The 25,588-nt window shown below is 34.3% G+C and overlaps 2 protein-coding genes across 2 annotated transcripts; one reads left to right on the top strand and one right to left on the bottom strand.

Annotated features, from left to right (window-relative positions):
* Window positions 1-7,449: 7,449 nt before the first annotated feature.
* LOC136803817 (uncharacterized) lies at window positions 7,450-9,939 on the top strand. The gene is made up of 3 exons (XM_067060543.1): window positions 7,450-7,822; window positions 8,442-8,498; window positions 8,702-9,939. The coding sequence occupies exons 1-3, from the start codon at window positions 7,450-7,452 to the stop codon at window positions 9,763-9,765; spliced, it is 1,494 nt and encodes a 497-aa protein (XP_066916644.1). The 3' UTR covers window positions 9,766-9,939.
* Window positions 9,940-11,420: 1,481 nt separating this feature from the next.
* On the bottom strand, window positions 11,421-15,128 carry LOC136803816 (uncharacterized). Its single transcript, XM_067060542.1, has 8 exons — window positions 14,714-15,128; window positions 14,282-14,539; window positions 13,490-13,961; window positions 13,140-13,319; window positions 12,746-12,976; window positions 12,389-12,524; window positions 11,897-12,177; window positions 11,421-11,513 (listed from the first exon to the last, which is right to left on the bottom strand). Exons 1-8 carry the CDS (start codon window positions 15,085-15,087, stop codon window positions 11,421-11,423), a joined length of 2,025 nt encoding a protein of 674 aa, XP_066916643.1. The 5' UTR covers window positions 15,088-15,128.
* Between the last annotated feature and the right edge of the window lie 10,460 nt (window positions 15,129-25,588).

Below are 25,588 nucleotides of genomic sequence, written 5' to 3'. Positions count from 1 at the left end.
ATTTCTATCATTTCACATTATTTGTTAAAAATTTCAATAGTTGGTTAGGAGAGTGCTATATGATGAGACAGAAGAATCGACAAAATGATTTCTCAAATTTTGTGCTCTTTTTTACTACCTTATTACAAGAAAAGAACTTTTTGCGGGAAGAAATATTGGTTGCTAGTTCGAAATTCAGAGGTTTTATGGAATTAAATTTCGTGGTTGAGAGAATTTTTCCCAATTTTACCCTAAAAATCAGTAAAAATACCTATATATTGACCCAACCTAAGAATATTTGTGTTTCGCTGATTTGGTGAAAAACCGCTTGTTTTAAACACATAAATTTTTCCTGCAAAATTTTTTTCCCTTTAAGGTATCTTTTTGCTATTTTGTGACTTCCTTTGTTTTGTTATTATTGTTATTATTGCTTAAGCAAAGAGGGGTATCAATATTATGATTTTGCACGGGCGGACTGATATGGGCGGGTCATTGCACTTGAATTTTGGAGACAAAATGACTTAAGATTTATATGGACGCAAGTAAATATCAATCAAATTTTTGATTATATACAAGTCGCATTTCTCTTTGAAATTTATGAATGTTTAAGCCTATAAAGTATACCTCTGAGAAAACATCCAAAATTTCTTCTCAAAAGACCTACCCAGGAGTGCAGTCTACTTTAATTATATTACTAACACCATTTGACTGATCTAAGATTATATTTATTGCAATTTCAGGTAACAAAATGTCATTGAGCTGGGTAATCATCGAATGGAGCGACAATACTGTAACACACAATCCAACAAATGATAAAAATGTTTTTTGGGGTGCCACAGCAACTGGGCAAGTGGAAGTGGGTAATACTGTATCCTGTAAAGAAGGATCCACGGGACGTGTTGAAAGTATTTTTGGTATGTTAACACTTTTTTTAAGGCTAAATTTTCATGCTAAAACTACTTTCTAGCCCTAACAGTTTGCTGAATCCTGCCTCATACTACTATCATATTATAAGAAAAGTTAGCAGCACTGGGCCAAATTTAAGGTTTGAATTTGATATTCTAAAAATTCATTCAACTACAGTAGCTTCCCAATGTTTACAGCCACAAAATTAAGTGAAAAATAAACAACATGCACAAAATTTTTATTTTAGCCACACGACAAGAAGCCATCACATATTATGATCAGGTCTATCCATCAGAAAAGAGGAAAACCATTACCACAAAATCCAACCGAAAATTGGCCAAGAGAAAAATAAATATAGGTAATTCATACTTTACAGTACTTATCATCCACCACTGTAACCTTTCCTTTGTCAGATTCAGTTACCTAGTTACCAATATTAAGGGTTTAAAGTCTTGATTTTGCAGATTTTCAAAACCAACCAATAATTGCTCATAAATGCTGGCTAGAATTTCGAAAAAAGTGTTTTTTTGGTCTAATTACCAGTACTAATGGCCTGTAAAATTTTGGGTTCATGAAACACATTTTAGCTTTTTTGAAAATGTCAAATACGAAACAATTAAAAAACATGTCCATAAATGCAACTTCTATTTCAAAAAAATAAAAATAGACAGTGGATGAGGAATCAGATACCAAACACAGAGTCCATTCCTGAAGAGGTTCTATCATGTTTGATAAAATAGGTGCACAAATTTGAAACTTTTTTTTAGACTTTGAAACTGATCTTGATCAGATCTTAACCAGCCCACTTCTGAAAAAAAGCTCAGATGCAGATCAACGCTGTATGGATCCAAAGCAGGTAAATTATAAGTGAAGTATTTTAGCATCGTTATTATAAACCAAATTTTGCTTTATAATGTGACTAAAATTTTATGGAAATTGATCATGGTTTTAGGCTATTTCAAGATTTTGGTCTTGTTTTCCAGAGTATGGCAATTCTCCAAATCCATCTTTACATTTTCTTGCTAATATTTAAATTCAGATTCATGTTCGTTGTAAGATAAACTGTAACTGAAAAGTCCTTACCATAAATCAATAATTAGTACTTGTAGAGTCAACACAGGTTTTCAAGCAACGTTTGATGTGCAATGAAGATTTTTATTTATCACTAGCTTGTTTTATAAATGTTTAGTTATTTGCAAGAAAGCAAAAACACAATGTGCTTCAAGAAGCTTTAGACAGAAGTCCATTGTTAAAGTAAGAAAATTATGTGGTTACTCAGTTATTAAAGGTCTAGAACGTTTTTCAAATCAGTGATAGCTATTGATATATAATTTTAGAAGTAGCTTGACTGTCAGTAAACTTGCTTTTTTAGAAATGCTATTTAAAAGTTCTACTATTAAAATCATACTTATGTCCTTTTTTAAGTTTATCTCAGCAACAAGACCAGCAACAACAACAAAAGTCGCAAATTCAATTAGGACAGAATGGCTGCAACACCAACAACAATAAATTTTCGGCTGCTTTTTTGATGCAGTCTCACAATAGTCAGTAAGTCTTAATAAAAATTATCAGTAAAGGCTGAAAATGTCAAAAAGTTGAAATGTTACCTGGGAAAATTTATATATTCATCACAATTAGTCATTTTGGCAGATTTCAAATTACTAAAATTTTTTGACAGAGCTTGACACTAATATCTGATCTGACTGACACTATTAAATACTTGCTAAATATACCTGATTGGCCTTACAATTGCCAGAGATAACTCTTCACTATGGGGCAAACTTTTACTTAATCATTATTTTTGGTTCTACTCTTTTCATTTTTTAGATGTAATGATCTTACGTCAATCGAAAATCAGCTTGTAAACGAAGAAGACCTTTGTCATCAAACACAAGCTGCTCAAGAGACAACGTAAATATTGTTTGCTTTTTCCATACCAAATTACTGGGTGCAATTTATGAAATCTTTTCTGCTTAATTGCAGGGGTGGGTAAAATAGGCACGGGTTGTATTCTACCTTCAAGGAAGAAATTTTTCGGGAAAGTATTTTCTCAGAGGGAATTCAATTTGAGAGATAAACGATATTTATATGCAGTTTATCCATAATGGCTCCCTCACACAGCTCACTCACATAACGCGCTTAGTATATAGAAGATAATAGGTTTTTTTATTCTTTAGTTATACTCAGATAACGTCAACTGCCGGTAAGACCCATATATCAGTACCGCCACAAACCAAAGTATAATTTAGTTTGTTTTTGTAAAGAAATTTTTTCANTAGATATACAAATCTACTCAAGACGATTTCGAATGCTGATCAGGCTGGTCTAGAGAACATGTAATTGTTTACTTCTCTTTCATATTTCAACTTTGAACAAAAACAGAACAAAATTGCAAAAATGGAGGTATTAGGGCCAAGAAGTATTAACCCCGTCTTGAAAGTCTATATTTCTTTTATGAGCATTTTTTGGATAACAGTCATCCCTCACACTTCTGACACTTGGGTGCAAAATAGTGCAAAGTAATAATTTTTACAATTTTTTTTTACTCAGCTATCATACTTTGCAAACACCGCAATCGACTTCGATACCTTCAGTGGGTTCAGCAGCTTCAGATATTGTGTCACCAACTTAGTAAGTTAAATTTTCGAGTAAAGCTCTTGATACTTGAATTCATTGATTTGTCTATCAAAACACCGCTGCGAAATTGACTTTGATTTCAACATTATTTAGAAATTGGACTCTAAAACCACCCCACTGGATTTTTTAACCTTGGAACAATAGAATTTCTTTCCCCGTTGGGATTTGATAGAAATTTTTATCCCCACTGAGGAATAAAGTTTCACCGGGGCTGTGAGACAGGGTGTTTTTCAATAAGGTAAATGCTTAAATGAGCGCCTCTTGTAATTATCACTTCTGTTTCATTTTTTATTTAGCTCGAACTTCTTAAAACAGATTTTGGAAAATGGCACCCCACCTCATCAAGCAAACATAAGAGGAAATGATGATATTGTTGCAAAGTAAGTATGAGATCGAGTTCATTGTTAGACTCTTTTTGTAAGTCGTATTGCCAAAAAGGTGAGCTTGTCTGTTCGTAAAAGTATTTTGTTGTTGATTAATTTTGTTTTACTCATAGGTTATTCGAAAGAGTTGCCGTACTGGAAAATCGACAGGAAAGCCTTATAAAAATGGTCCTTCAACTGACCCAGAACTTTCCTGGATCAAAGAATACTTACAATGTAAGTTTTTCTCCCTCCCTTTTTTACTAATGCTAGTAACAAATGCCATGCCATCGCACCAGCTTAGACGTCTCTTTTTTGGTCCACTCTGTTTGAATGGCACAGGCAAACTTGATATTGCACTATTGGGAAAAGAATAAGTTAAAAAAAGTCAACCTGATGCTATAAATATAAATATCTTTATGCCAACAAATTATCAACTTGCTATTTAAGGAAGAAGAAATGGATGAATGGTTTCAAACACATCATTACGATCGCGTAAGTTTTTTAAATTTTGAAATACAGCAAGTTGAAAGTATTTGCTAAGTACAATTTTAAAAAACATGAGGCCTAAAAACTAAGAAACATGCTGAGACTGAGATTGAGAAAACAACATTTTTCAATTCGGTTTTTTTAAGTACCTTCCAATCAAAACAAATATTTTTTTTTTTGCATGAAAATAAAATTATATTGAAGTTATAAAACGTTTCTTTTTGACAGAAACATTTAAGGCTCAAAAGGCCGATTTCTTAAGAAACTTTGAGGCTGCTTGGTAAAACTAGTTTCTGGAAAAAAAAACCGTGTAGATGTAGTATAATGAACTGAACTGCTTCAATCAGATTAATTTATCGAGGTTTGATTTCACGTTTGCACGAAATCTTACCATTTTCGCGAAAATAAATCTCGCAAAATCGCATTTAGACTTACAATAACTCGCGAGATGAACTCCAGTCGAAATTTTCAACTATTAATCAACTATTCAATCATTAATTCTATAACCTGCACAAGTTGAACAATTTCTTTTTTCATTTAATAGTTTCTATTTTACCCTGTTTTATCAACATTTAATTTTGTTTGGATTTTAGAAAAAACTTGTCAAAATTGCAGATGAGTCATCGAATTTCAGAGAAACGGCTCGAGGAATTATGGACGAGATAGTGTGGGCCAATGGTGAAATGATTGTGCACTTTTTGCAAAAAGCATGAAATTTTGCACAGAACTACTTTAGACCTAAATAAACGATTTCAGTCCGGGAGCCCAAAAAATTTTTGCCTTTTTTCCCCTTTTTCAGCCGATTTTCTGCTGACATCAGCTAAAAAATTTTGGCCTAGAGGTCATCTCTGAAAATATGTTCGTGTCATATATCGTTGGATCGGACATTGTATGTAGATTCCAAAAAAGGATTATCTCATACCGTAAAAATCAAGCTAATAAAAGTTATTCATTCCCAAATTGAGTGATGACGTCATCAATTTTTTTCGCCTAGCAGCTAAGTCTGTAAATATGGTCATATCATATACCGTTGGATCGGAAATTTTATGTAGATTCCAAAAAAGGATTATCTCATACCATGAAAATTTAGAGAAAAAGAAATATCAATGCTCAATGTGAGCACGGTATTTCCGACAAAGAAGTGGATTTTTGGTGGTAATGGGGGGGGAGTGCAAATGTTGAGGGATGATTGTAATTATCTTTATTGTACTTCATAATCTTCCTTTATAGGCTATTTCACAAATGATTTTAGGTTGCTCTTCTGGCTCTGACAAAGTCTTTAGCTATGTTATTGGATTGCGATTACCATATTTGAACTCATCCTTGGAGCAAAAGCAGAACATAAGTATATTTTTACATTCTATTTGTCTTTCTTTTAGAGCTAGATAAAGAAAAATGTAGATACAGAAATAAACAATAAAAATGTCAAAGAGAAGAAGTGTTATGATTGCTGATCCTGGTGGATCAAGCCCAAAGAGTTCCAAACGTGATGAAATTGATGGTTAAGAGGAGGAAAAGATAGACTGGAGCAGTTGCTTTATTTGTCAAACTGACACAGATGAAAAACTTCAGTCATCATCAAAAGCTTTGACAGCTGATAAAGAACAAGCATACAAAGAACTAGCGAAAAGAATAGCAAAGTTTGATTCAATAGACATGTTACCAGTGCCTCTAGACTTTTGCCGTTGGCAAATCTGCAGTCCCGAAGTAGCACGTGTGGTCTCAGAATTCGAAGAGCTGTCTATCCTCAAAGGAAACGAGCATTCAGTCTTCAATCATCATGAAAACACGCCCGCTTTCCAGAAAAGATTTAAAGAAGATGTTAACAATTTGTATGGAGAAATAACAAAACTTGGGAACCCCTTTAAAGGTGAAGTTGACACAAAAGAGTTTGTTCAGTTTGGAACCAAAGATGTCATGGGAGAAGATGCTGTCAAAACGGTGATGGGATGGAAGAGCTTGGAACGAAGAAATACGAAGAATTCCGAAAATCGAGAGTCTATGAACAGAAAGTTCCACTCGACACACCTATTACTATAAGAACAAGATTACAATTTTCAGATCATCATCTGTTAAAGGCTGAAAATGCATATCAGATTATTTTCACAGATGTATATTGCCGCACAAGTGAGAGGAGCTGATCTGAATGAATTCTTCAGTCATGAAACTCTTTCGTACCCACCGGCGTTATCAAAAAGTGGTGATATGCGGTCTAGAAATAAGTCTCTACTGGTATCTTGCATCAAACCATGAGAAAATGTGCCTACTATTCCACAAGTCGACGGAGCTGTTTTGGAAGGATCGGTGATTGCCAACATGACGAAATCAAAGAAAAATCAAAATTTCAAAAATTATTGTTTTGAAAACTTCTATCCTCAAGTCCAAAAATACCAGAAGGATTACAATGCTGAGTTGTTCAACTACCTATCAAAAGAGATGATGCTATCCTCAAGTGATGACTTCGTGGTTACTTGTGCCTACGATGTGAATTGTGTTACCAACAATGGCCAGCTGCCATCTTCGTTCATTTCACCTTGCAACCATGAAGAGGCGGATACAAGGGTATTTCTTCACGTAAACGACATGTCATTACAAGGCTGTTCTGATGTTCTTAGTTTTTTGGAATTGAAGCCTAAAAATGTTCTTAAAATGTTCTTATTTTCAGCATTTTTTGAGCATTTTGATGTAATTTCTTAAGAAGTTGCATGTTTTTAAGTCTCCAAAGCCTTAGTATGTTCTTAGAATGTTCTTAAATTTTTGGGCTCGAAGCCTTATGTTCTTATATAGTTTGTTCTTATAAAAAAAAACGTGTATTCTTGTACCAGCATTCCTTTATATCATGAAGGTAAAAAGAAAAATAGATGGAGAGTAAATGTCATTCATTCTTTTATGAACACTCACTGGAAGCAGGAAATTCAAATAAATAGCGCAAGTATAATAGCTTTTGAAAATCGCGCTTCTGTTTGTTTTTCTTTTTCTTCCAATCTGATTGGCTAATTTTCATAAGGGGCACAAGTTGATGTGTAATAAAATTTTATAAACAAACGCGTTTTTTGAAAAATTTCCAAATTTCAATATGGCGCTCGACAGTTCACATGTTTCTGAGGTTGATGAGTTTTTTGACGAAAATTATGATGAGATTGATTATGAAATTATGCTTTTGGATGACGATTCTCTAAAAGATAAAACACAAGTTGAAGAGGTTCACCTAGCAGTGGAAAGTGATTCCCATGAAATGATGCTTGAAGATGTAGATTTTGATCAAAACATTCTTGAAGAAGTTGAAAATGCTGGTGGTGCTACTAATGAAGAAGTTCAACTGGAAAATGTACCTGAAATATCACACGAAGCCAACACATCTTCCAATAATAAAGATGATCTTTTTTGTCCACTTTGCAAGAAGAAATATGTTAGGAAACATGCTTACAAAAAACATGTTGAAAAGTGTGGTATGTTTTATTTGATAACAATATCTTATCTTGAAACCTCATACACTCCTCAGCCCAGCTAGATAAATCCCAGTCAGGCAGAATTCTTTATTTATATTTGCTTTTATCTCCTTTTGTATAAAAAAGTAAATACTTTAAGTGATAGAAATAAATGTTCAGCATTGATCAAATGTTTTTTTATTGAACTTTTGACTGACACGTTTGATGTAATATAATACCGTGAGATTGGGTAACTTGCATCATTGGAGGCTAACATGCACAGCCCTCAAATGATTGACCTGGCTGGTCATTAAAATACAAATTTGAATAAAAAAATTGCAGAGAAGAGCTTTGAGGTGGAGCTGCGTACCCGTAGTTCATTTCTTTTGAAATTTTGCTGCTTTGATGGGTCAGTCATTTGATGACTATACAAGTTTCCCTCCACTGATGCAAGTTACCTGACTTCATGGTTCTACAGGAGAAAATCACTTGTCTTTTGAGGTGAATTCACAATAAAAAGCTGAAATTTCACCATGTTTGTATTTTTGAAAACTCTTGTCATGATGGTACCATGACTTATGATAATATTGTGATTTATTAGTGAAGCAATACTCATTTGCATGTTTTTATTTTTCTTCAGAAAAGGACCCAAGCCAAGGCCCAGCAAAATCTAAGAAGAAGAAAGATGACAGAACAGGTAACCTTTTCTTCCTTTCCTTCCCCTCCTTTTACAATTTTATTGAAATACGATCCTGAGAATTCAAATTTCCTTCTATTGTTACAAATTACCTTTTTTCACAGTACTCTTTTATTATGATTGTAAGTGGGGTATTTTCCTTTCTTTGATTTGTGTAATCTTCTTTGATATTTTTTACCATAAGGCATTTTTCTACTTTTTAGGTTTGCAAACATCAGAGAAGGACATACTGAAAGAATCGAAACGATTAGTAGTGGACGTATTGACAGAAATAGTTAATGACCCCATCAACAACATTGTTATTGAAAACATACAGACACCTGGAAACCTCAGAAGAGCCTTGTGCCAGGACCTATTGAGACTACAAGAAACACCTCAATTTATTTTATCCTGTTCTAAACACTGTAAAGCTATCTTAGAAATTTCATCAAAATTCAAACTTCACAAAGATACAGGTTTGGAAAAATTCTGGAGTGAACTAACATCTTTGAATGGAAAATTGTTCTGGGTGCATGTGGTGTCAGCTAACTCAGCTGAATTCTTCTCAGTGGCACACATACTATCAATAGAAATTGCCAAAGGAATTCTTAAACTTGAAAATTCAACCCTGACGGAAAAGGCGGAGAGCGACACAACAGACATACCATTCTCAAAGTCTGAACAAGAAATAGTTGCATATGTTGGTGGCTTTATTATCAACTGTTTTAAGAAGAGGTTTTATCGTCTAGTAAAGTCACCAAGACTGTCAACTCGCGAAGCAGCAGGCTGTTCATTGAGATTTTTTTCTTCTATTCAGCTGAGGGGTGCTGAAAAGCACTCCACAAACAGCTTTTTAGAGTTTACGAGGAAATGGACTTTAACACAAGACCGAGGTGGCTTGATTTATTTAAAGGATGTCTCCTTCATTTTCTTCCGTAGAATCGAAATGGTTGTTCGACGAGTTTTGAATGTGAAATTTTTAAGAGATTATAAATCTCAAGACTTGCGTGATTTGTTGCTGACCAGGCTGATGAAAAACTACTTGGTTTTAAAAGGATGGGAAGAACTTAGCAAGACTCTGAACAATGAAAGCTTGAAAAAAATTTTGTTCAAACAGATTTTGGAAAAGTGGATTGATTTGAGACTCAGATCTTATGTGAGAGCTTTTGTGCAAGTCTTGAAAAGAAGATTTTCAAGAGAAAAGTCTAAGAAAACTGATGGAGAAAAACTTGAGAAGCCAGCTTCTCAAATTGCTGAACCAGGATTGAGAAAATCATTATATACTTGAGTATAAATTTTGGTTTGTACTTAGCCTGAGTATATATGACCAACAATTTTTTTATTCATAAAGTGTAAGATTTTCAAACCAAATATTTTTCAAATTATCTGAATCTTCTCCCATAATGGCATTTTTTGTAATTGTTTCTAGATTTATGATTTTATTCAGCTGTCATATTTATCAAGTCATCACATCACGTGCAATTATCATTTTTCTAATTGAACCTCGCTTTATTCTTTCCCTTTCCTAATTATTACCACTTGGTTGCCAAATAGTAGTATACCACTCACTACAAAAGCCCCTTTAACACAATTTGTTATCACATTTTTAACAGGGTTATTTCTTCACTTCCTTTTTTAATGGGAGGCACTAAATGTGTTGAGAGATTTCCATTGGGGTATGCGGGTTCCCTTAGTTACAATACTTAAAATGAACAATATACCTTAATAAGGGGATTATAAATTGCATAAATTTCTTTGAAATCCTATAAAATTTTTGGCCTCGTTCCATATTATGTCCTTTTTATGAAAGACTGTTAGAATGATTTAAGTCGCTGATACAGGTTGAAAAAAGAAGGCTCAACAGCATATCATAATTTTTTGCCTATGTGACCCCGCGGCTTTGACCACTTTGACCGCTTTTTCCACAGGAATTTTTAATTTCACAAAAGTTTATTGCTAATTATCTGTTTATTTACAGTTCGGGAAATTGCACAGATCCGCAACGCTGCGAAATTCTGCATCTGTAGCGATGTGATATTCCGCAACGTTGCGAAATACCGCAGCTTTACTGCTGCATAATTTCGCAGCTCTGGCCTTTGGACCAAAATCGGCATCGCAGGGCCTGGACTCGGGTCCCAAAATAATGTGCTAATTTTGAAGAACAACCCAAAAGGAAACTTTTCACCCTAGCATATTAATTTCCTACCTAGCGATTATTCACTATCATTCTTGGAAGAAATGCTACTTCGTTCAAAAAAGCGCGTTTTTGCCTGATTTTGCATGTGTTTAGAAGAAAATTGGTAGGCAATGATTTTTAAAGTCACAAGCTTCAATTGAAAGCGTTGCGTAAAATAGCAGCGCAACCCTGGGGAAATGCTACGAAAAACCGCAACGTCGCGGAATATTGCAACGTTGCGGATCTATGCAATTTGCCGAACTGATTTATTTGATGTTTATACACATCAACTTGTGTCTCTGCAGAAAATTTCCCGCTAAATTGTGGTTTGAGTGGGCCTTTAAGAGGGGATTCCGACTAGAAGCTCTATCTATACTTTCTGAATTTCAAATAGATTCCCCGGAGACAATAGGGAATCCCCAACAACAAGAATGTGCAAGGTTAAAAACTTGTTTTTATTAGCAAACAAAAGTCAGCGAGCCCTAGCTCGGTAGCAAATATTTTTAAAGGCTTTAACGAAAACATTTCTGATTTGATATCATTTAAAATGTCAGAAAATTTCGCGAATTAGGCCATTTGCGAAATTTTGTGTTTTGAAAAAAAGCTAAAGCTGTTAGACATGTTATTTTTGTGAAACGTACTTCTCTTTGTCGTATTCTCAAGGTTGACGAATCAGACTAACTTTCGGATAGGGCTGAATAGGGGTCCCGATCTAGTTAGACCCAAATTAACCCAAATAAACTCTGAACTTTGGAAGTACATTTTTTTTATAAGAGAATATATTTCCCAGAACCGCTGTTGACTGGCAAAATGATGATAATATGTACAGTTAAAAACAAATATATACAATGATCTAATGTCTATAAAAGTATGATAATATGTACAGTTAAAAACAAATATATACAATGATCTAATGTCTATAAAATAAATAAATTTTTCTGTTTTTCAAAAGATAAAATAAAAATTAAAAATTAAAGCAAATGCTAAACAAATAAACCTTCTGTAAAGGAAAATTATAGCTTTCCCCTTCTTGGTAGTGATCTGGTATCGTGAATGTCAATTTTACATGTTTCTTGATTTTTCCCATGACAATTGGTTTTAATCTGAAAAAGCTAATTAAAATTCAGAAAACGCGTGTCAAACTAAAAATCAAAAACATTCAAACAGAGCGAGAAATCATTTTCACCAACTTAACGCAACAAGGACAAAAGTTGAAAACCAACAAAACAAAACAGCGACAAACCTTAAAACCAACAACAATAACAAAATAAAAACAAAGAACCAAAAAGTAACAACCCACAAAAAAACAATCAATAAGACCTCGAATCAAATCTGCACTCATGGCATTCAACGTGACATGTTGGTAAGAGAATTGCGATTCAGATGGATTTTCTTCGCATCCACCTTGATATCTCTGTCTTCCGAAATACTCCTCGAGAGGATCTTGGGAGAATCGTTCAGAGAATAGGAATTTCACGTCTGGCCTTTTTAACAGTTCTTGTCCCAACTCGATAAACGAATTCACTGAAAAAAGAAATTACAGTTCATCATTTTAGGCTTGCAATATTTCAAATATCCTTATTGACAGACAAAACTATACCTGCTTATTAAGGAAGTAGCACTGTCACGACAATTAGCCAGACTATTGACTTTGTTCAGGTCTTAAGAAAGCATTAATAATTAGAAGTATACAAATATATGCCTCTAACAATTAGCTAGGATTGAGTCAACTCACCAGTCAACCTCCATCCTTCCCGTGTCTGTGGACTCAAGAGGCAACGAGCTTTTGCTTCTTTTGACATGTTTTGATTCTCTTCAACTTGTTTTTCCCAACGTTCCAGAAAACCAACAAGGAATTTATCTTTCAAGAACTAAAATGAAAAAAAATAAAAAAAGATTAAATTAAATCAATCAAATAAATACATTATTTCTTTAAGGTAAGAAATTTGGCTGTGAAAATAGCAACATGACTATAAGGGCTTCCGAGTTTAACAATAAAACGATATTTAAGACGATCATAAATTTAAAATATATGCTAGAGGTCATTTCAAGATGGCCTTTCAAATGTAATATTGCTAGTTAAGTGTGTTACCTTAAAACGTTCATCTTGCCAATCAGTGTAGGTATCCTTGTCAGTTTTACGAAACAATTTCTTCTCTTCTTGTTTTGATATGTCCCCACCACCTTTGACGCCGACGTTATTAGGCTTAGAGACGTTGAGACAATCAAACACCTTGTCAAACATTTCAACAAACTTGATGGTTGATTTTGTGTCATGTCGATTTTGGTCGACCAAAGCATTAGCTGTTGTTTTACTCAGGACCTGAAGAAATAAGAATTGAAGATTTAATAACATTTATCTACTACTACTACTATTACTGCTACTGCTCTTTTATCTATAAAAGCTTTAGAGTCAAAGTAAATCTTCACCCTTTCAGCATTTCGTTCCCATTGAGAAATACAATAAAAAAATAAAAATATAATACCTGTGCAGCCAGTTTAACTGTCATCCGAGTTCTAGGTGTCAATTTGATGTGCTCTTCTCGTAATCGATGAAGTTTTCTGAGACCAAGTGCCACATTTTGAAGTTCCCCATCTTTATTGAGCCCAAGGTCTCCTTCATAAAGCTCCACGATATGCTTCCAGGACATGTTTTGACCATCCAGCTGCGAAGAACAAATTGTAGAGTGAAATACATATTATATACCACACTTGCAATAATCCTTTCAATATAGGACTCTGATGAGTTTTTCCTAAATTTTGACCGAAATAAAAATAAGATATATAAAACGGGCCTAAAATTACTTCAGCTTGAAGTATTATAAAAGAAACTTACATGAAGATGCCTGGTGTTCAAATTCCATAGGGAGTTTTCGAAACAATTTCGAGTAGTTTTGAGGAGGTGTGGTACATCAGCGAAGAGATATGTTTTGAGGTTTTCAATGTAAGGGTTCCAGAACCAATGAGCACCTTCTTCCTCAGCTAGGAGATGAAAAAGTTTCCTATTGGGTGAAGCTCCATCTGCAACTATTGCTCGAACTTTAAATCCAATACTTGTTAAAACTTCCATTGCTTTTAATGTCAATGGTAGAAGTTGTACACCCGACATTCCTCGTGAACTGAAATATCCAAAAGGATAATGAAGCTTTTGAAAGATTCCACGAACCATAAACACCAACACTTGGGTTGAGAGTTCTTTCACCAACATGGGATCGTTATCATCAGTTTTCTCCATGCGTGTTTTGAATTCTTCTAGTTCCTCATTCATCTCATCCAAATTTGTGAATCCAATAATCTTTCCGGTGCTTCTGAATAAAATAAGATAATTTTTTTTTTAGAAATTTCTTTATTTGCTGTTATGGAACTCCAATCTTAAACTAAAAGGACGGGGGACAGAAAATGATTTTTGGAAATTTTTTCTTAATTTCGAGAGAAAAAATGTAAAAAAGTCTCTTAAGGGTCAGTTTTTGAAGGTGTCTTCCAACACATACCCCATATATCCGCAAACCCTAGTGCCCTTGGGCCAAAAGGTTACAGACTAAAAGAAAAGTATGGAATATAAAATATAGCCTTATCAGTAAAATGTTAAAATCAATGAAAAATCCCACATTGAAAAAAGGAAAGTTACCGCTGATAAACAAGGTCGCTCTTAATCTTCATCTCATCGAATAAGATTGACACATGAGTTTCAAATTCTTTGAGGTCTTTCATACGTGAGTCGATTACCAGTCTTTTAATGATTTCAGGGTCAAATCGCGATTGTGGTTTTGTAAATTGAGTGTAAGATTTAAGTGTTGCAACAGTGGGTAGTCTCAGAAAATTTAAATCTTTATTTGACATCTGTTTGTAAGCAGCCGGTGACTTGTAGTAAATGCTGAGGCACCATCTAAATAAAATTTGAAACTCTTATTTCTAAAAAAATAGCTTAATCTTTGTTAAAACAAATTTGAAAAAAATCAGTTAACAACAAAAATGCAATATGGAACTATTTCTTTTCACTGAGGTAAAGTTTAAAGACAAATTATACCGATTTTGAATACTAGTACTACAATTTATATACCTTATTATCAATGGATGCCACCTCATTGTCCTGGGATTTTTCTTAGACGCCTGTTCTCTTTGCTGCTGCCACAAAAGAAATTGTGGGGAATCTTCATCAAATCCAACTTCGTTTTCTGATTTGGATTGAATTATTGTTTTGAAAAGCTCATGATGTTTGTCTCCAGTTCTCACACCCTCCTCAAATACTGACTTAGAAATGCGATTAGAAAGTATTGAAACCTTTCTGAGAGCATCTCTTTTTTGCTGTTGAACATTTCTGAGTCTTTCTTCAAGCTCGTCCCTGGATAATACTGCATACTTAACGTGTGAGTCTCCAGAAACTCGGATTTTCTTACGTGAAGGTTCATTTGATGCACCAGTTCTTGATTTCATTTTCCATAATGTTTTACTTTTGTAATTTGAGCAAACTTTGCATAAAGTCTCTCCCTGTGTTTGACAAAAAACTGGCAATTTTTATGTCTGATTTTCGTGAATTCATCTCGACAAGGTAGGTATAAATGTTCACGTGTCTCAAGATTAGCATTTGGGAGTGGGTCTTCTGAATACTCCAACCTCTTGAATATTACTTCCTCAAAACCATCAATACCACCACAAATGTTGTGATTTCTGAAAAAGTTAGTAATGTTGTTTGCGTTTATGTCTGTAATAATTGAGTTTTCAATATTTTCAATGTCAAGGATGACCTCCTGGTTATAAACTGAGCATTTGAATGAATTATCGCTCAAAATGATAAATACAATTTTCTGGTACAAACATTTCATTCATTCTTAGAGATGTAATGTATGTTCTCTTGATATCATCATCCTGAGTCCTGATCTCATCAAATCCAGCATCCTTAAATAGACTGTCTATTAGTGCCAAATGAAGTTGTTGCTTCTCGTTAGGCTTGTTAGACACGTCACCGATTTCATCATTAGCATAACAGACATCACAGTCATTATCATTGTGAACATTGTAACTAACAATGTCCAATTCTTTGATAGATTTTTTACGGTTGAGTTTATAAAGTTTGTTGTAGCATAAACAACAAAGTGTTTTCGGGAAAACATCTTCACTTTCTGAACTAACATCAACGCCATTACACTTTTTGATCAAGTCACAAAAAATATCAACACGTTTGGGATGAATTATTGTTTTGAAAAGCTCATGATGTTTGTCTCCAGTTCTCACACCCTCCTCAAATACTGACTTAGAAATGCGATTAGAAAGTATTGAAACCTTTCTGAGAGCATCTCTTTTTTGCTGTTGAACATTTCTGAGTCTTTCTTCAAGCTCGTCCCTGGATAATACTGCATACTTAACGTGTGAGTCTCCAGAAACTCGGATTTTCTTACGTGAAGGTTCATTTGATGCACCAGTTCTTGATTTCATTTTCCATAATGTTTTACTTTTGTAATTTGAGCAAACTTTGCATAAAGTCTCTCCCTGTTTGACAAAAAACTGGCAATTTTTATGTCTGATTTTCGTGAATTCATCTCGACAAGGTAGGTATAAATGTTCACGTGTCTCAAGATTAGCATTTGGGAGTGGGTCTTCTGAATACTCCAACCTCTTGAATATTACTTCCTCAAAACCATCAATACCACCACAAATGTTGTGATTTCTGAAAAAGTTAGTAATGTTGTTTGCGTTTATGTCTGTAATAATTGAGTTTTCAATATTTTCAATGTCAAGGATGACCTCCTGGTTATAAACTGAGCATTTGAATGAATTATCGCTCAAAATGATAAATACAATTTCTGGTACAAACATTTCATTCATTCTTAGAGATGTAATGTATGTTCTCTTGATATCATCATCCTGAGTCCTGATCTCATCAAATCCAGCATCCTTAAATAGACTGTCTATTAGTGCCAAATGAAGTTGTTGCTTCTCGTTAGGCTTGTTAGACACGTCACCGATTTCATCATTAGCATAACAGACATCACAGTCATTATCATTGTGAACATTGTAACTAACAATGTCCAATTCTTTGATAGATTTTTTACGGTTGAGTTTATAAAGTTTGTTGTAGCATAAACAACAAAGTGTTTTCGGGAAAACATCTTCACTTTCTGAACTAACATCAACGCCATTACACTTTTTGATCAAGTCACAAAAAATATCAACACGTTTGGGATTGCCATACCTGTCATTTTTCGTGATACTGGATTTACAAATTCGAAATAATGTTTCGAGTTTATCCTTGTGTGATTCATTTGTTGTTGTCATATTTTTTATTTTTTGTTGTTAATATCTAAAGGGACAAAAACTTCAAGTCAGCCAAAAGATATACCACACAATAACATTTCGAAAGGTAATTGAATAGCCAAAAGAGATGAAATACATCCTGCATTACAAAATGTTGAATATTTTTGAAAAAGGCACTTTAGAAATGAAAGAAGACAGACCATATTTACAAATTAAACTTATTTCACTTGTCAAAAGCAAACCTCACCAACACACAACATCTCTTGCCCTAGAAGTATACTAACTTTGACATCAAGCCGCTTGTAAATCTATCGGGCGGGCAGCAAAATTTCCAGTGTTTTGGAAACATCAAAGCTGTAGAAATATCTTGAGTAAGTTTCAGTCTAGTCACTTATGTAGATAACTCTCAATTCAGCTTTGGTTCTAGGAAAGATGTTCAATTTCTCAGCTTTCAATGTACCATTCATTTCTCAAGCATACAGACCCAACACTCTGCTTTCAAGCCATAATTCAAACAACTTTTCTTCCCCACTGCTTTAGTTACCATTTTGAAGCTTTTTGAGAAAGATATCACAATGTTTTCAAGCCAGGGAATCCTCTTTTTAGGATAAATAGATGTTGAGATATCAGAAAAAACCATCGAACTGCATCTCGTCAAAAGTGGCCATTATGAATAAAAATCCAGTGAAATGATACGCGCGTGCTTCCATTGATATGTGGTCTATTATAACGCGTTCATAATAGCGAATAAATAGGGATCAAGGGAAGAAAAAATTCATTTTCTCTCCATCTATTTTTCTTTTTACCTTCATGTTTATATCAAATTTGGCAGGCTTATAAACTCTACAATTCTTTTTAATACTTAGATCTGACCTTCACTTTTCAAATCCAGGCTTGTTTTTCGATGACTTTGAGCCAAATAAGTTTTATAAAATTTCTTATAAAAATCTGTACTTTTTTACGGGATGTAAGATCTTGTATGGCTTTGTAAGAAATTGCGCAAAAGTTTTTTATAGAAACTGCCTTTTTCCTTCTTTCATATACCAATGTAAATGTTTTTAGACCTGGTCTTACAAGATTTGATAACCTGCTGTAAATGCATAAGAAATTGCAAGGTTGGATCTTGTAAGTTCTTACAAGTTCTTGAATTAAAAAAACGTGTAAGTTCTTGTAAGAACTTGTAAGTTAAAGCTTTGTATACTTAATTGAGGTGAACATTTGTAAAAATTTCCTTTTTGAAATTTTGGTTCTTACAAGATCTTGTAAGATTTGATAACCTAAACCGCATAAGAAATTACAAGGTTGGATCTTGTAAGTTCTTACAAGTACTTGAATTAAAAAATCGTGTAAGTTCTTGTAAGAACTTGTAAGTTAAAGCTTTGTATACTTAATTGAGGTGAACATTTGTAAAAAATTTCACTTTGAAATTTTGGTATAATTTGCAAGATTTTAAAATTTCTCGTTTCTTGTGAACCTTTAAATCTTACAAGATCTTGTAAGATTTGTACCTAAACCCATAAGAAATTGCAAGGTTGGATCTTATAAGTTCTTACAAGTTCTTGAATTAAAAAATCGTGTAAGATTTTGTAAGAACTTGTAAGTTAAAGCTTTGTATACTTAATTGAGGCGAAAATTTGCAAATTTTTCTTTTTGAAATTTAGGAGTGACTTGTAAGTTCTTACAAGATCTTCATTTCTTGCAAACCTTAAGATCTTACAAGATCTTTGCAAGAAATTACATAAGATCTCGTAAGAACTTAACTTCCTTTAAAATCTTGTAAGATCTTGCGCATTTCTTGTAAGATCTTAGTAAGATCTCGTAAGATCTTGTCACCTTGTAAGAACTTGTAGGATCTTACGATATCTTGTAAGATCTTGATAAGTTTTTTGACATTATTTTAGGAAAAAACATATAGCCTTCTAGGTTGTTCGTTTTATCGTTTGTTGGTTCTCATAGGGAAAGTATATTTGTCGTTTTAGTCACCCCTTCGATCTTTCAGTGGTCTTTAATCGACTCAGTCGCTGGTCTACCAATGAAAATAAATTTGTTCTTAAGATGTGTATATAAAAGCCTATGTATTAAAAGTGCTCTAGATTTTAAAAACGAAATTTTTAATATATTTTTCTAACGTTATATAGATCAAAAGATGAATCACGATCGACCGCGATTGTCCGTTAGTTAGACATAGAAGTGTATAAAAGATCGATAATTTGCCCGTTAGCATTTTGTACAAGAATTACTGTATGTAACAATGTTTCATATTCTTCAAGAAGCTTAAAGTTGAAGTTAGACAAGTCTTAAGCCCATTACTAACAGAAATACTGTGCTCACATTGAGCATTAATATTTCTTTTCTCTAAATTTTCATGGTATGAGATAATCCTTTTTTGGCTACATAAAATTTCCGATCCAACGATATATGATATGACCATATTTACAGACTTAGCTGCTAGGCAAAAAAAAATTGATGACGTCATCACTCACTTTCGGAATGAATAAATTTTATTGGCTTGATTTTTACGGTATGAGATAATCCTTTTTTGGAATCTACATACATGTTCCGATCCAACGATATATGACACGACCATATTTTCAGAGATGACCTCTAGGCCAAAATTTTTTAGCTGATGTCAGCAAAAAATCGGCTGAAAAAGGGGAAAAAAGGCAAAAATTTTTTGGGCTCCCGGACTGAAATCGTTTATTTAGGTCTAAAGTAGTTCTGTGCAAAATTTCATGCTTTTTGCAAAAAGTGCACAATCCCTTCAAAATCTTGCACCATTGGCTTACACTAAGATATTAACCGTGGAGGAATTTGAAGAATGTGCTGTTAAAGGCCAAGGACCCAACACCACGAAGCGTGGCTTGCCACCAGTGAAGCTGGCAATAATTAAAAGTTAATATATACTTTTAATACATACTTAAATGTTAGTGTCATTAAAATGCAACGAACATGCTTTTTAGTGGATATAGTCGATTTCCCAATTTAACTCGAGAAAATCGACCGGAAATGAAGCCAAAATACAACTTTTTTTGAGAATGATACTTAGAAAAAGGGTCAAGTAATGTCCACTTAAAAGTCCTCCATATCGTTTTTCGAGAGCTTTCGATTAGTATGTGGTTTTGGGTTTTATTGACTTTGAAAATTCGTCAAATTTTAGAGGTCCAGGGGCTTTGCCGGTGACATCAGTTTTGGGTCATAAACAATTTTCCTAAGTCTTAGCAAAAAACCACTTGCGGAAAAATCTTTAAATAAGTAAGTCTGCGACCGCAGTCGGAGGCGACCCGAAGGCTCCTCTTTCGATAGCTATCTACACGAAATTAGGGGAGGTCGCGACTCTTTCTCCCTGGATTGCTCCACTTACCCTTGATCCTTCTCTTGATTGATGAGCATTAAGCAGAGAGGCATCAAGTACCATTTTGAGAATCTTTGCTATTACCCAGCTGGGGTTTTGAACCCACACGGTCGCTGACACGTAAAATTTGGCACGAGGATTTTACTATTATCTAAACCACGCTCTTTTTTCAGGACAAACTGTATTAGTAAAATCCTCATGCCAAATGTTACATCCCGTTTACTTGTTTCTCTTTTCGAAAGTCTGTCTTAACCCTATTCAAACTAGGCTTTTAGGGGCGGTTCAGAACTAGGGGGGGGGGGGGCTTTTCCTGTACCACCCCTTAACTTTTGATCTAGTGGGTCTTTCTGGATGAAATTTAGCACACAAGATCCTTGTCACGTAAGGTAACTTTTGACAAAATTTTTTTTGATGACGTCACTCATCATGCCCACAGTGAGCAAAAACCGAAATTTTCCATTGTTCTTATAAATAGCTATTGTATTCTAACAAAAGCTTTAGAAAAAAGTTGCCTGAGTTTAAAATGCTTATTTTATCCTAAATATTCAATAAATTACGGTTTAAACGATATAATTGACATTAAAAATAAATTTGTATTGGAAAAGTGTCAATTTTTGTGACACCTTACTGTCAGAAATGTCATCATGCTCAAGGTGTGAAAATATTTAGGTGTCAAATTTATTTTTTTTTTTTGAAGCAAAATAAAAGTTAGGAATTTACAGAAAATTTGACGGCAAAAGCTCTATTATTTCAGGAGCTATTACCAATAGTTTGACTTCCGAACAGAAAGAGCCCCCCCTAGTACGAATAGGGTTAATATAACCTGCAATGGCGACAAAAAAGGCTGTGACTTTTGATACCTTAAGGGAATAAATTAATGCGGGATTAATTAATGCGAATTTGGCCCTAATTCACATTATTTAATTCCACAATTATTAAAATTGTGTCAATCGCATTAATATGGTCCGCATTTTCGTTAATTTTGCTGTCATTTTGTTATGAAAAAACTCATAATATGCTTCATTCGCATTAATTAATTCCGCAAAACATAATATTTTTCGGGCCTTATTCGCATTAATTAATGCCGCATTAATTTATTTCCTTAAGGTAGTATAGCCAATAGTACATATATCATAGAACCCTTTTTATTGACAACCAAACAGAAGTTTTAAGCGCAAAACCGCGATTTTTTTCAAAAGTTACAGCCTTTTTTGTCTCCGCTGCAGATTATATAGAGGCAGATTTTACCCTAATCTAAAATATATTGATGCAAAAAGAAGATTCATGTTACTGTAATGTACTCTCGGTTACCGGGTGGTAGGGTGGGTTTTAAAAAATCTCAAAACTTAATAAGCTCTAGTTTAGACGGCCGACTTTCTACCCTGCCTATTCTAATTGTTAGAGTAGGCAGAAAGAGGACACAAAGTTGGTTGTTAAAATCTTTGCTTGGAAAGGTTTAAAAGAAGACATTGCATTGACGTCAAAAGAGGGCTATGCATCACTTTAGACAGCCCACTTTATGCCCTCTTTAATTCACAATTCGAATAGACAGGGCAAAAAGTGGGCCGTCTAAACTAGAGCTAAGCGATGGGGGGGGGGTCGGAATGAAAATATCCTTGGTGGAAAATATTTGAAAAGGAGGCTGATACAACAGAATTAGAACAAAGACAAAACTTTCAAAAATATTTTCCCTAAAGAATTAATTACTCTCGAGTACCTAATAGCCGCCCCCCGCCAATCAATTTTTCGAAATTTTCCACCCAGGACATTCTTATTCCAGCCCCCCCCGCTTATCAATTTTTGGAAAAATGTTTTTGAAAGTTCCCTCTTTTGTCCTAATTCTTGTGTATTAGCCTCCTTTTCAAAAATTTTCCACCCAGGACATTGTTATTCCAACGCCCCCCCCCATCGCTTATTAATTTTTGAGATTTTTTCCAACCCCCCGCTTATTCCAATCCCCCGGCTATTAGGTACCCGAGAGTAGATATCTTGAGTGGAAAATTTTCGAAAAACTAATCAAACAAAACATAGGAATAACCTCCGGACAACTATAGTCGGTAGTTTGACCCCCCCCCCAACCCATACATAAAATTAGAGCTACGAAATTATATTGTAAGTTAAATGATTATATTTTCTCTTTTTCTTTTTCAGAGTACGTCAACAATAAAAAATTTGGGACGATTAAGGATTCCCATTTGCACACTGCTATGGGACACTATTTGGTCAACGTGAATAGACCTGGTTCTGGGAGGATTTATAAGCAAAAGATGGCAAGACTTGCTGCCGATACTGCTAGGGATGAAAATAACAATTAATAACTTAAGGATACGGTCTTAGTTCATTGGTCATTTGAAAAAAATTGGTTTATTTCTTTTTAAATGATTTTTTTTGAAAAACGGTTTTCATTAGCTGAAAGTATCACTACTAAGCTTTCAAAATGTATACTTTATATTTAAAAAGTTTGTCCTGATGATGAGCTATGATACATTAAAAAACTTCGACCTTTGAACTTCCAGAGGTTAATGTACGGAATTGGCTGACGGATTTAACGAGAAATACGTCATCTGATAGCCATTGCTTTGAAGAAAAAAAATCGTACTAGCGTTTACGTAATTAGGGCCTCGTTCAAAAGAATTTACTATTGAACATTCTTCACTGTTTAAAACCCATTTTTGAACTTTGAACTCGATTTTCTCCAGAACAAAGCCTTATTCAATAAATGCTGGCACGATTTTCCTGTTCAGACTTTCCTCTTTCGAATGACGTAGGTTTCAAAAATATCCACCAATCAGAGTCTGGACATTAACCTTTCAAAGTGCGCGGTTCGGTTCAGTGCATTTTCGAGAAATTGAAGTTCTGAAATATTTCAAGATTGTCTTCCTTTGATCTTTACCGAAAAATTTAATTCCTTATTATTAAAGTGAATGGAAAGATTAAAAAACTATCTTTCTTTGTTCTATTATGAAAATCATATAATAGAAAATCGAGAGAGAGAGAGACACTTTAAACCTTCAATGGAGCACAGAGAAGGAGAGCTTCAAAAATCTTTCGATCCATACTTTTTACAAGAACATCTTTTTTTAAACGAGGAAAATTACTTTCAAAAATCTTTCTTTTTCTTTCAAAATATACCTAGAAATACGAAATATTGAAATTCTCCCTAGCGCCACAATGATCTATATCATAAGCTTCAACGTTTTCTTGATACGTTTTTTTTGGGTAATGCAGCTTTTTTGGATGGTGTTGCCTTTTTGCTAGTTTTTTTCTGGTTCGTCGTAATATTTTTTTTCGTTTGTTTCTTTGATGATGCTTGTTGTTTACCTTTTGTTTTCGCTTGTTTGGGCTTACTTGCTTTTGTTTTCGTTTGACGCCTTGGTTTCTTCTGTTTCGTTGTTTTGTTTATCCGAAACGTAAAAGTGACCTGATTTGTATTGGGTACCCCTCTTCGTGTAGAAATGCATCTTGTTTCTTGCACTTTGCCCTTCTGGTCTTTTTGCGACGCAGCTTTACTTCGTCCCTCTGCTTGTAGTCTGACGTCCGCTGCCTCTGTTTGTCAAGATTCTGCCAACTAAGCTTTTGAAAATCAGAAACCTGAATACCACACTTTTCGAACAGCCTACTCAAAGTGTATAATAATAACCACTATTGTAAAGGCAGACGGACAGAGAAACAGCTAGTGATGTTTCGGTTGTTGACGTGTACGACTCTTTTGGTGCGAGGTTCCATAAAAGATGGTTGTACGATTCGCATGGATTTTGTGTATAGGCCTCTTGCACGGCAGAAAAGGAAATCGGTGTTTGCGAGTCGTTGAAATAATGGTTTGATGGTCTCAACAACGGCGGGGCGAAGTGGGTTTTTTGATAGGGCGATGAGTACTACCACCAGTCGCTTTATCCTTGTTAAAGGAACACCAACTATCAGCACCAGCAGGACAGTCTGAGTGGTCAGCGTCTTTGGAATAATGCTTCATGATGGCCCAGATAGCTTTTTCCATTGCTGGGACATCATTCTTGTTTTCACGAATAGCTTTACCGTAAAAGTTTTGGATGGTATCACACTTCAAGATCGTCAATCCTCCATCTTTTCCTGTCAGTGCTTTCTTGTCCTTGAGCTTCTTCCCTGAAGAAAACGAAGGAAATTACTGTTTAAAGAAAAGTTTCAAAACGCTATGAAATGTACTATTTAAAAAAAACCATCCAAAATGAATTCAGAACAATTTTTTGTAGCAAAACTAAGGCTCAGCTCAAACTTCTATCAGACTTCTCGATTAGACTACTTTTGAAAGCAAACCTTTATAAATGTACTGAATAGTATAACACGAATTTCTTATAAAAAGCACTCGTTTTGGTTTTAAAAGTCAAACAGTGACTCCAGACAGTTATGGATAATTTGTGTAATTTTTCTTTTTTCAGTAGTTAGTAAAACTAAATTCTTGGTACATCAATACTTGTACAAAATTCTTCCAGAGAAACCTTATAGGCTTTGAAAAAAGTTCGCCTTTTACATCCTCGGGTACTAGTGATCTCAAAAATGCGAGCACCACTGGTGGAAAGGTGTATTTTGGCTCCTCTCCGTCGACATAGGGCCTATTTCTTTCTTCCTCAATTCAATCGCCCACATCGTGTAATGGTAGTATCGAATTTGTAACGGCGTTTTATTTCTCGATTTTCGTTGATCCACCGAGTCTTTAAGACTGTCCACGAATATTTGGCCATCAAACTGAAGTTGAAGAAAAGGAATAAAATCATAGATAATTGACGATTTTTTAACTCGTATCACTAGACATTTTCAAGATTATGGCATATAATTCAATTATACTTCGATATAAGTGAATAAAGAATACATCAGAGAAAATCGGATAAATTTTTAATTCGCTTACCCGATATCTTCAAAATCCTTGATTAGAACTGTTTCTGCTTGCCAGATGTCGAGTGGTTCTTCTCCCATATTTGAACGTCGTACGTTTGGTATTCCTCTCTTTGTTGCCTTTTTTGATTTTCTACCAGTAGTTACTTTCCTTTTGCTCTTGGTAACTTTCTCGTTCTCGCTTTTTCTCTTTTTCTCAGAAGATTTTTTAGATGGTTCTCGTTTCATTTTATTAGACTGTGCTCTAGTTTTACCATGTTGGTGAAATTTATCTTAAAAATTTTCGCTTCCTAATTGCTGCAAGTCTAACGAGTGAGTGAACTATTATGCAATGAATAAACTATGTTTACAGCTTTCTGGTTCAACATTGTAGCACAGAATTCTTTTGTTAATTGAACAGAAAAAAAAGAGAACAGTACTTTCTATAAGAATGTTTCTAAATCGAAGTTTGAAGTTAAATAAAAA

This window comes from Clytia hemisphaerica, unplaced genomic scaffold (assembly GCF_902728285.1).
Source record: "Clytia hemisphaerica strain Z4C2 unplaced genomic scaffold, Clytia hemisphaerica genome assembly, whole genome shotgun sequence".
In the NCBI taxonomy this organism is placed as follows: Eukaryota; Metazoa; Cnidaria; class Hydrozoa; order Leptothecata; family Clytiidae; genus Clytia; species Clytia hemisphaerica.
The sequence above is the reverse complement of the archived record's forward strand: the minus strand, read 5'-3'. Positions and strand labels throughout refer to the sequence as shown.

Coding starts and splice junctions, on each gene's coding strand:
- LOC136803817 (XM_067060543.1), top strand. CDS start 7,450: ATGGCGCTCGACAGTTCACATGTTTCTGAGGTTGATGAGTTTTTTGAC. Junction 7,823..8,441: donor AAAACATGTTGAAAAGTGTG/GTATGTTTTATT, acceptor ATTTTTCTTCAG/AAAAGGACCCAAGCCAAGGC. Junction 8,499..8,701: donor GAAGAAAGATGACAGAACAG/GTAACCTTTTCT, acceptor TCTACTTTTTAG/GTTTGCAAACATCAGAGAAG.
- LOC136803816 (XM_067060542.1), bottom strand. CDS start 15,087: ATGAAATCAAGAACTGGTGCATCAAATGAACCTTCACGTAAGAAAATC. Junction 14,540..14,713: donor TGGCATCCATTGATAATAAG/GTATATAAATTG, acceptor AATTTTATTTAG/ATGGTGCCTCAGCATTTACT. Junction 13,320..13,489: donor TGAACACCAGGCATCTTCAT/GTAAGTTTCTTT, acceptor TGTTCTTCGCAG/CTGGATGGTCAAAACATGTC.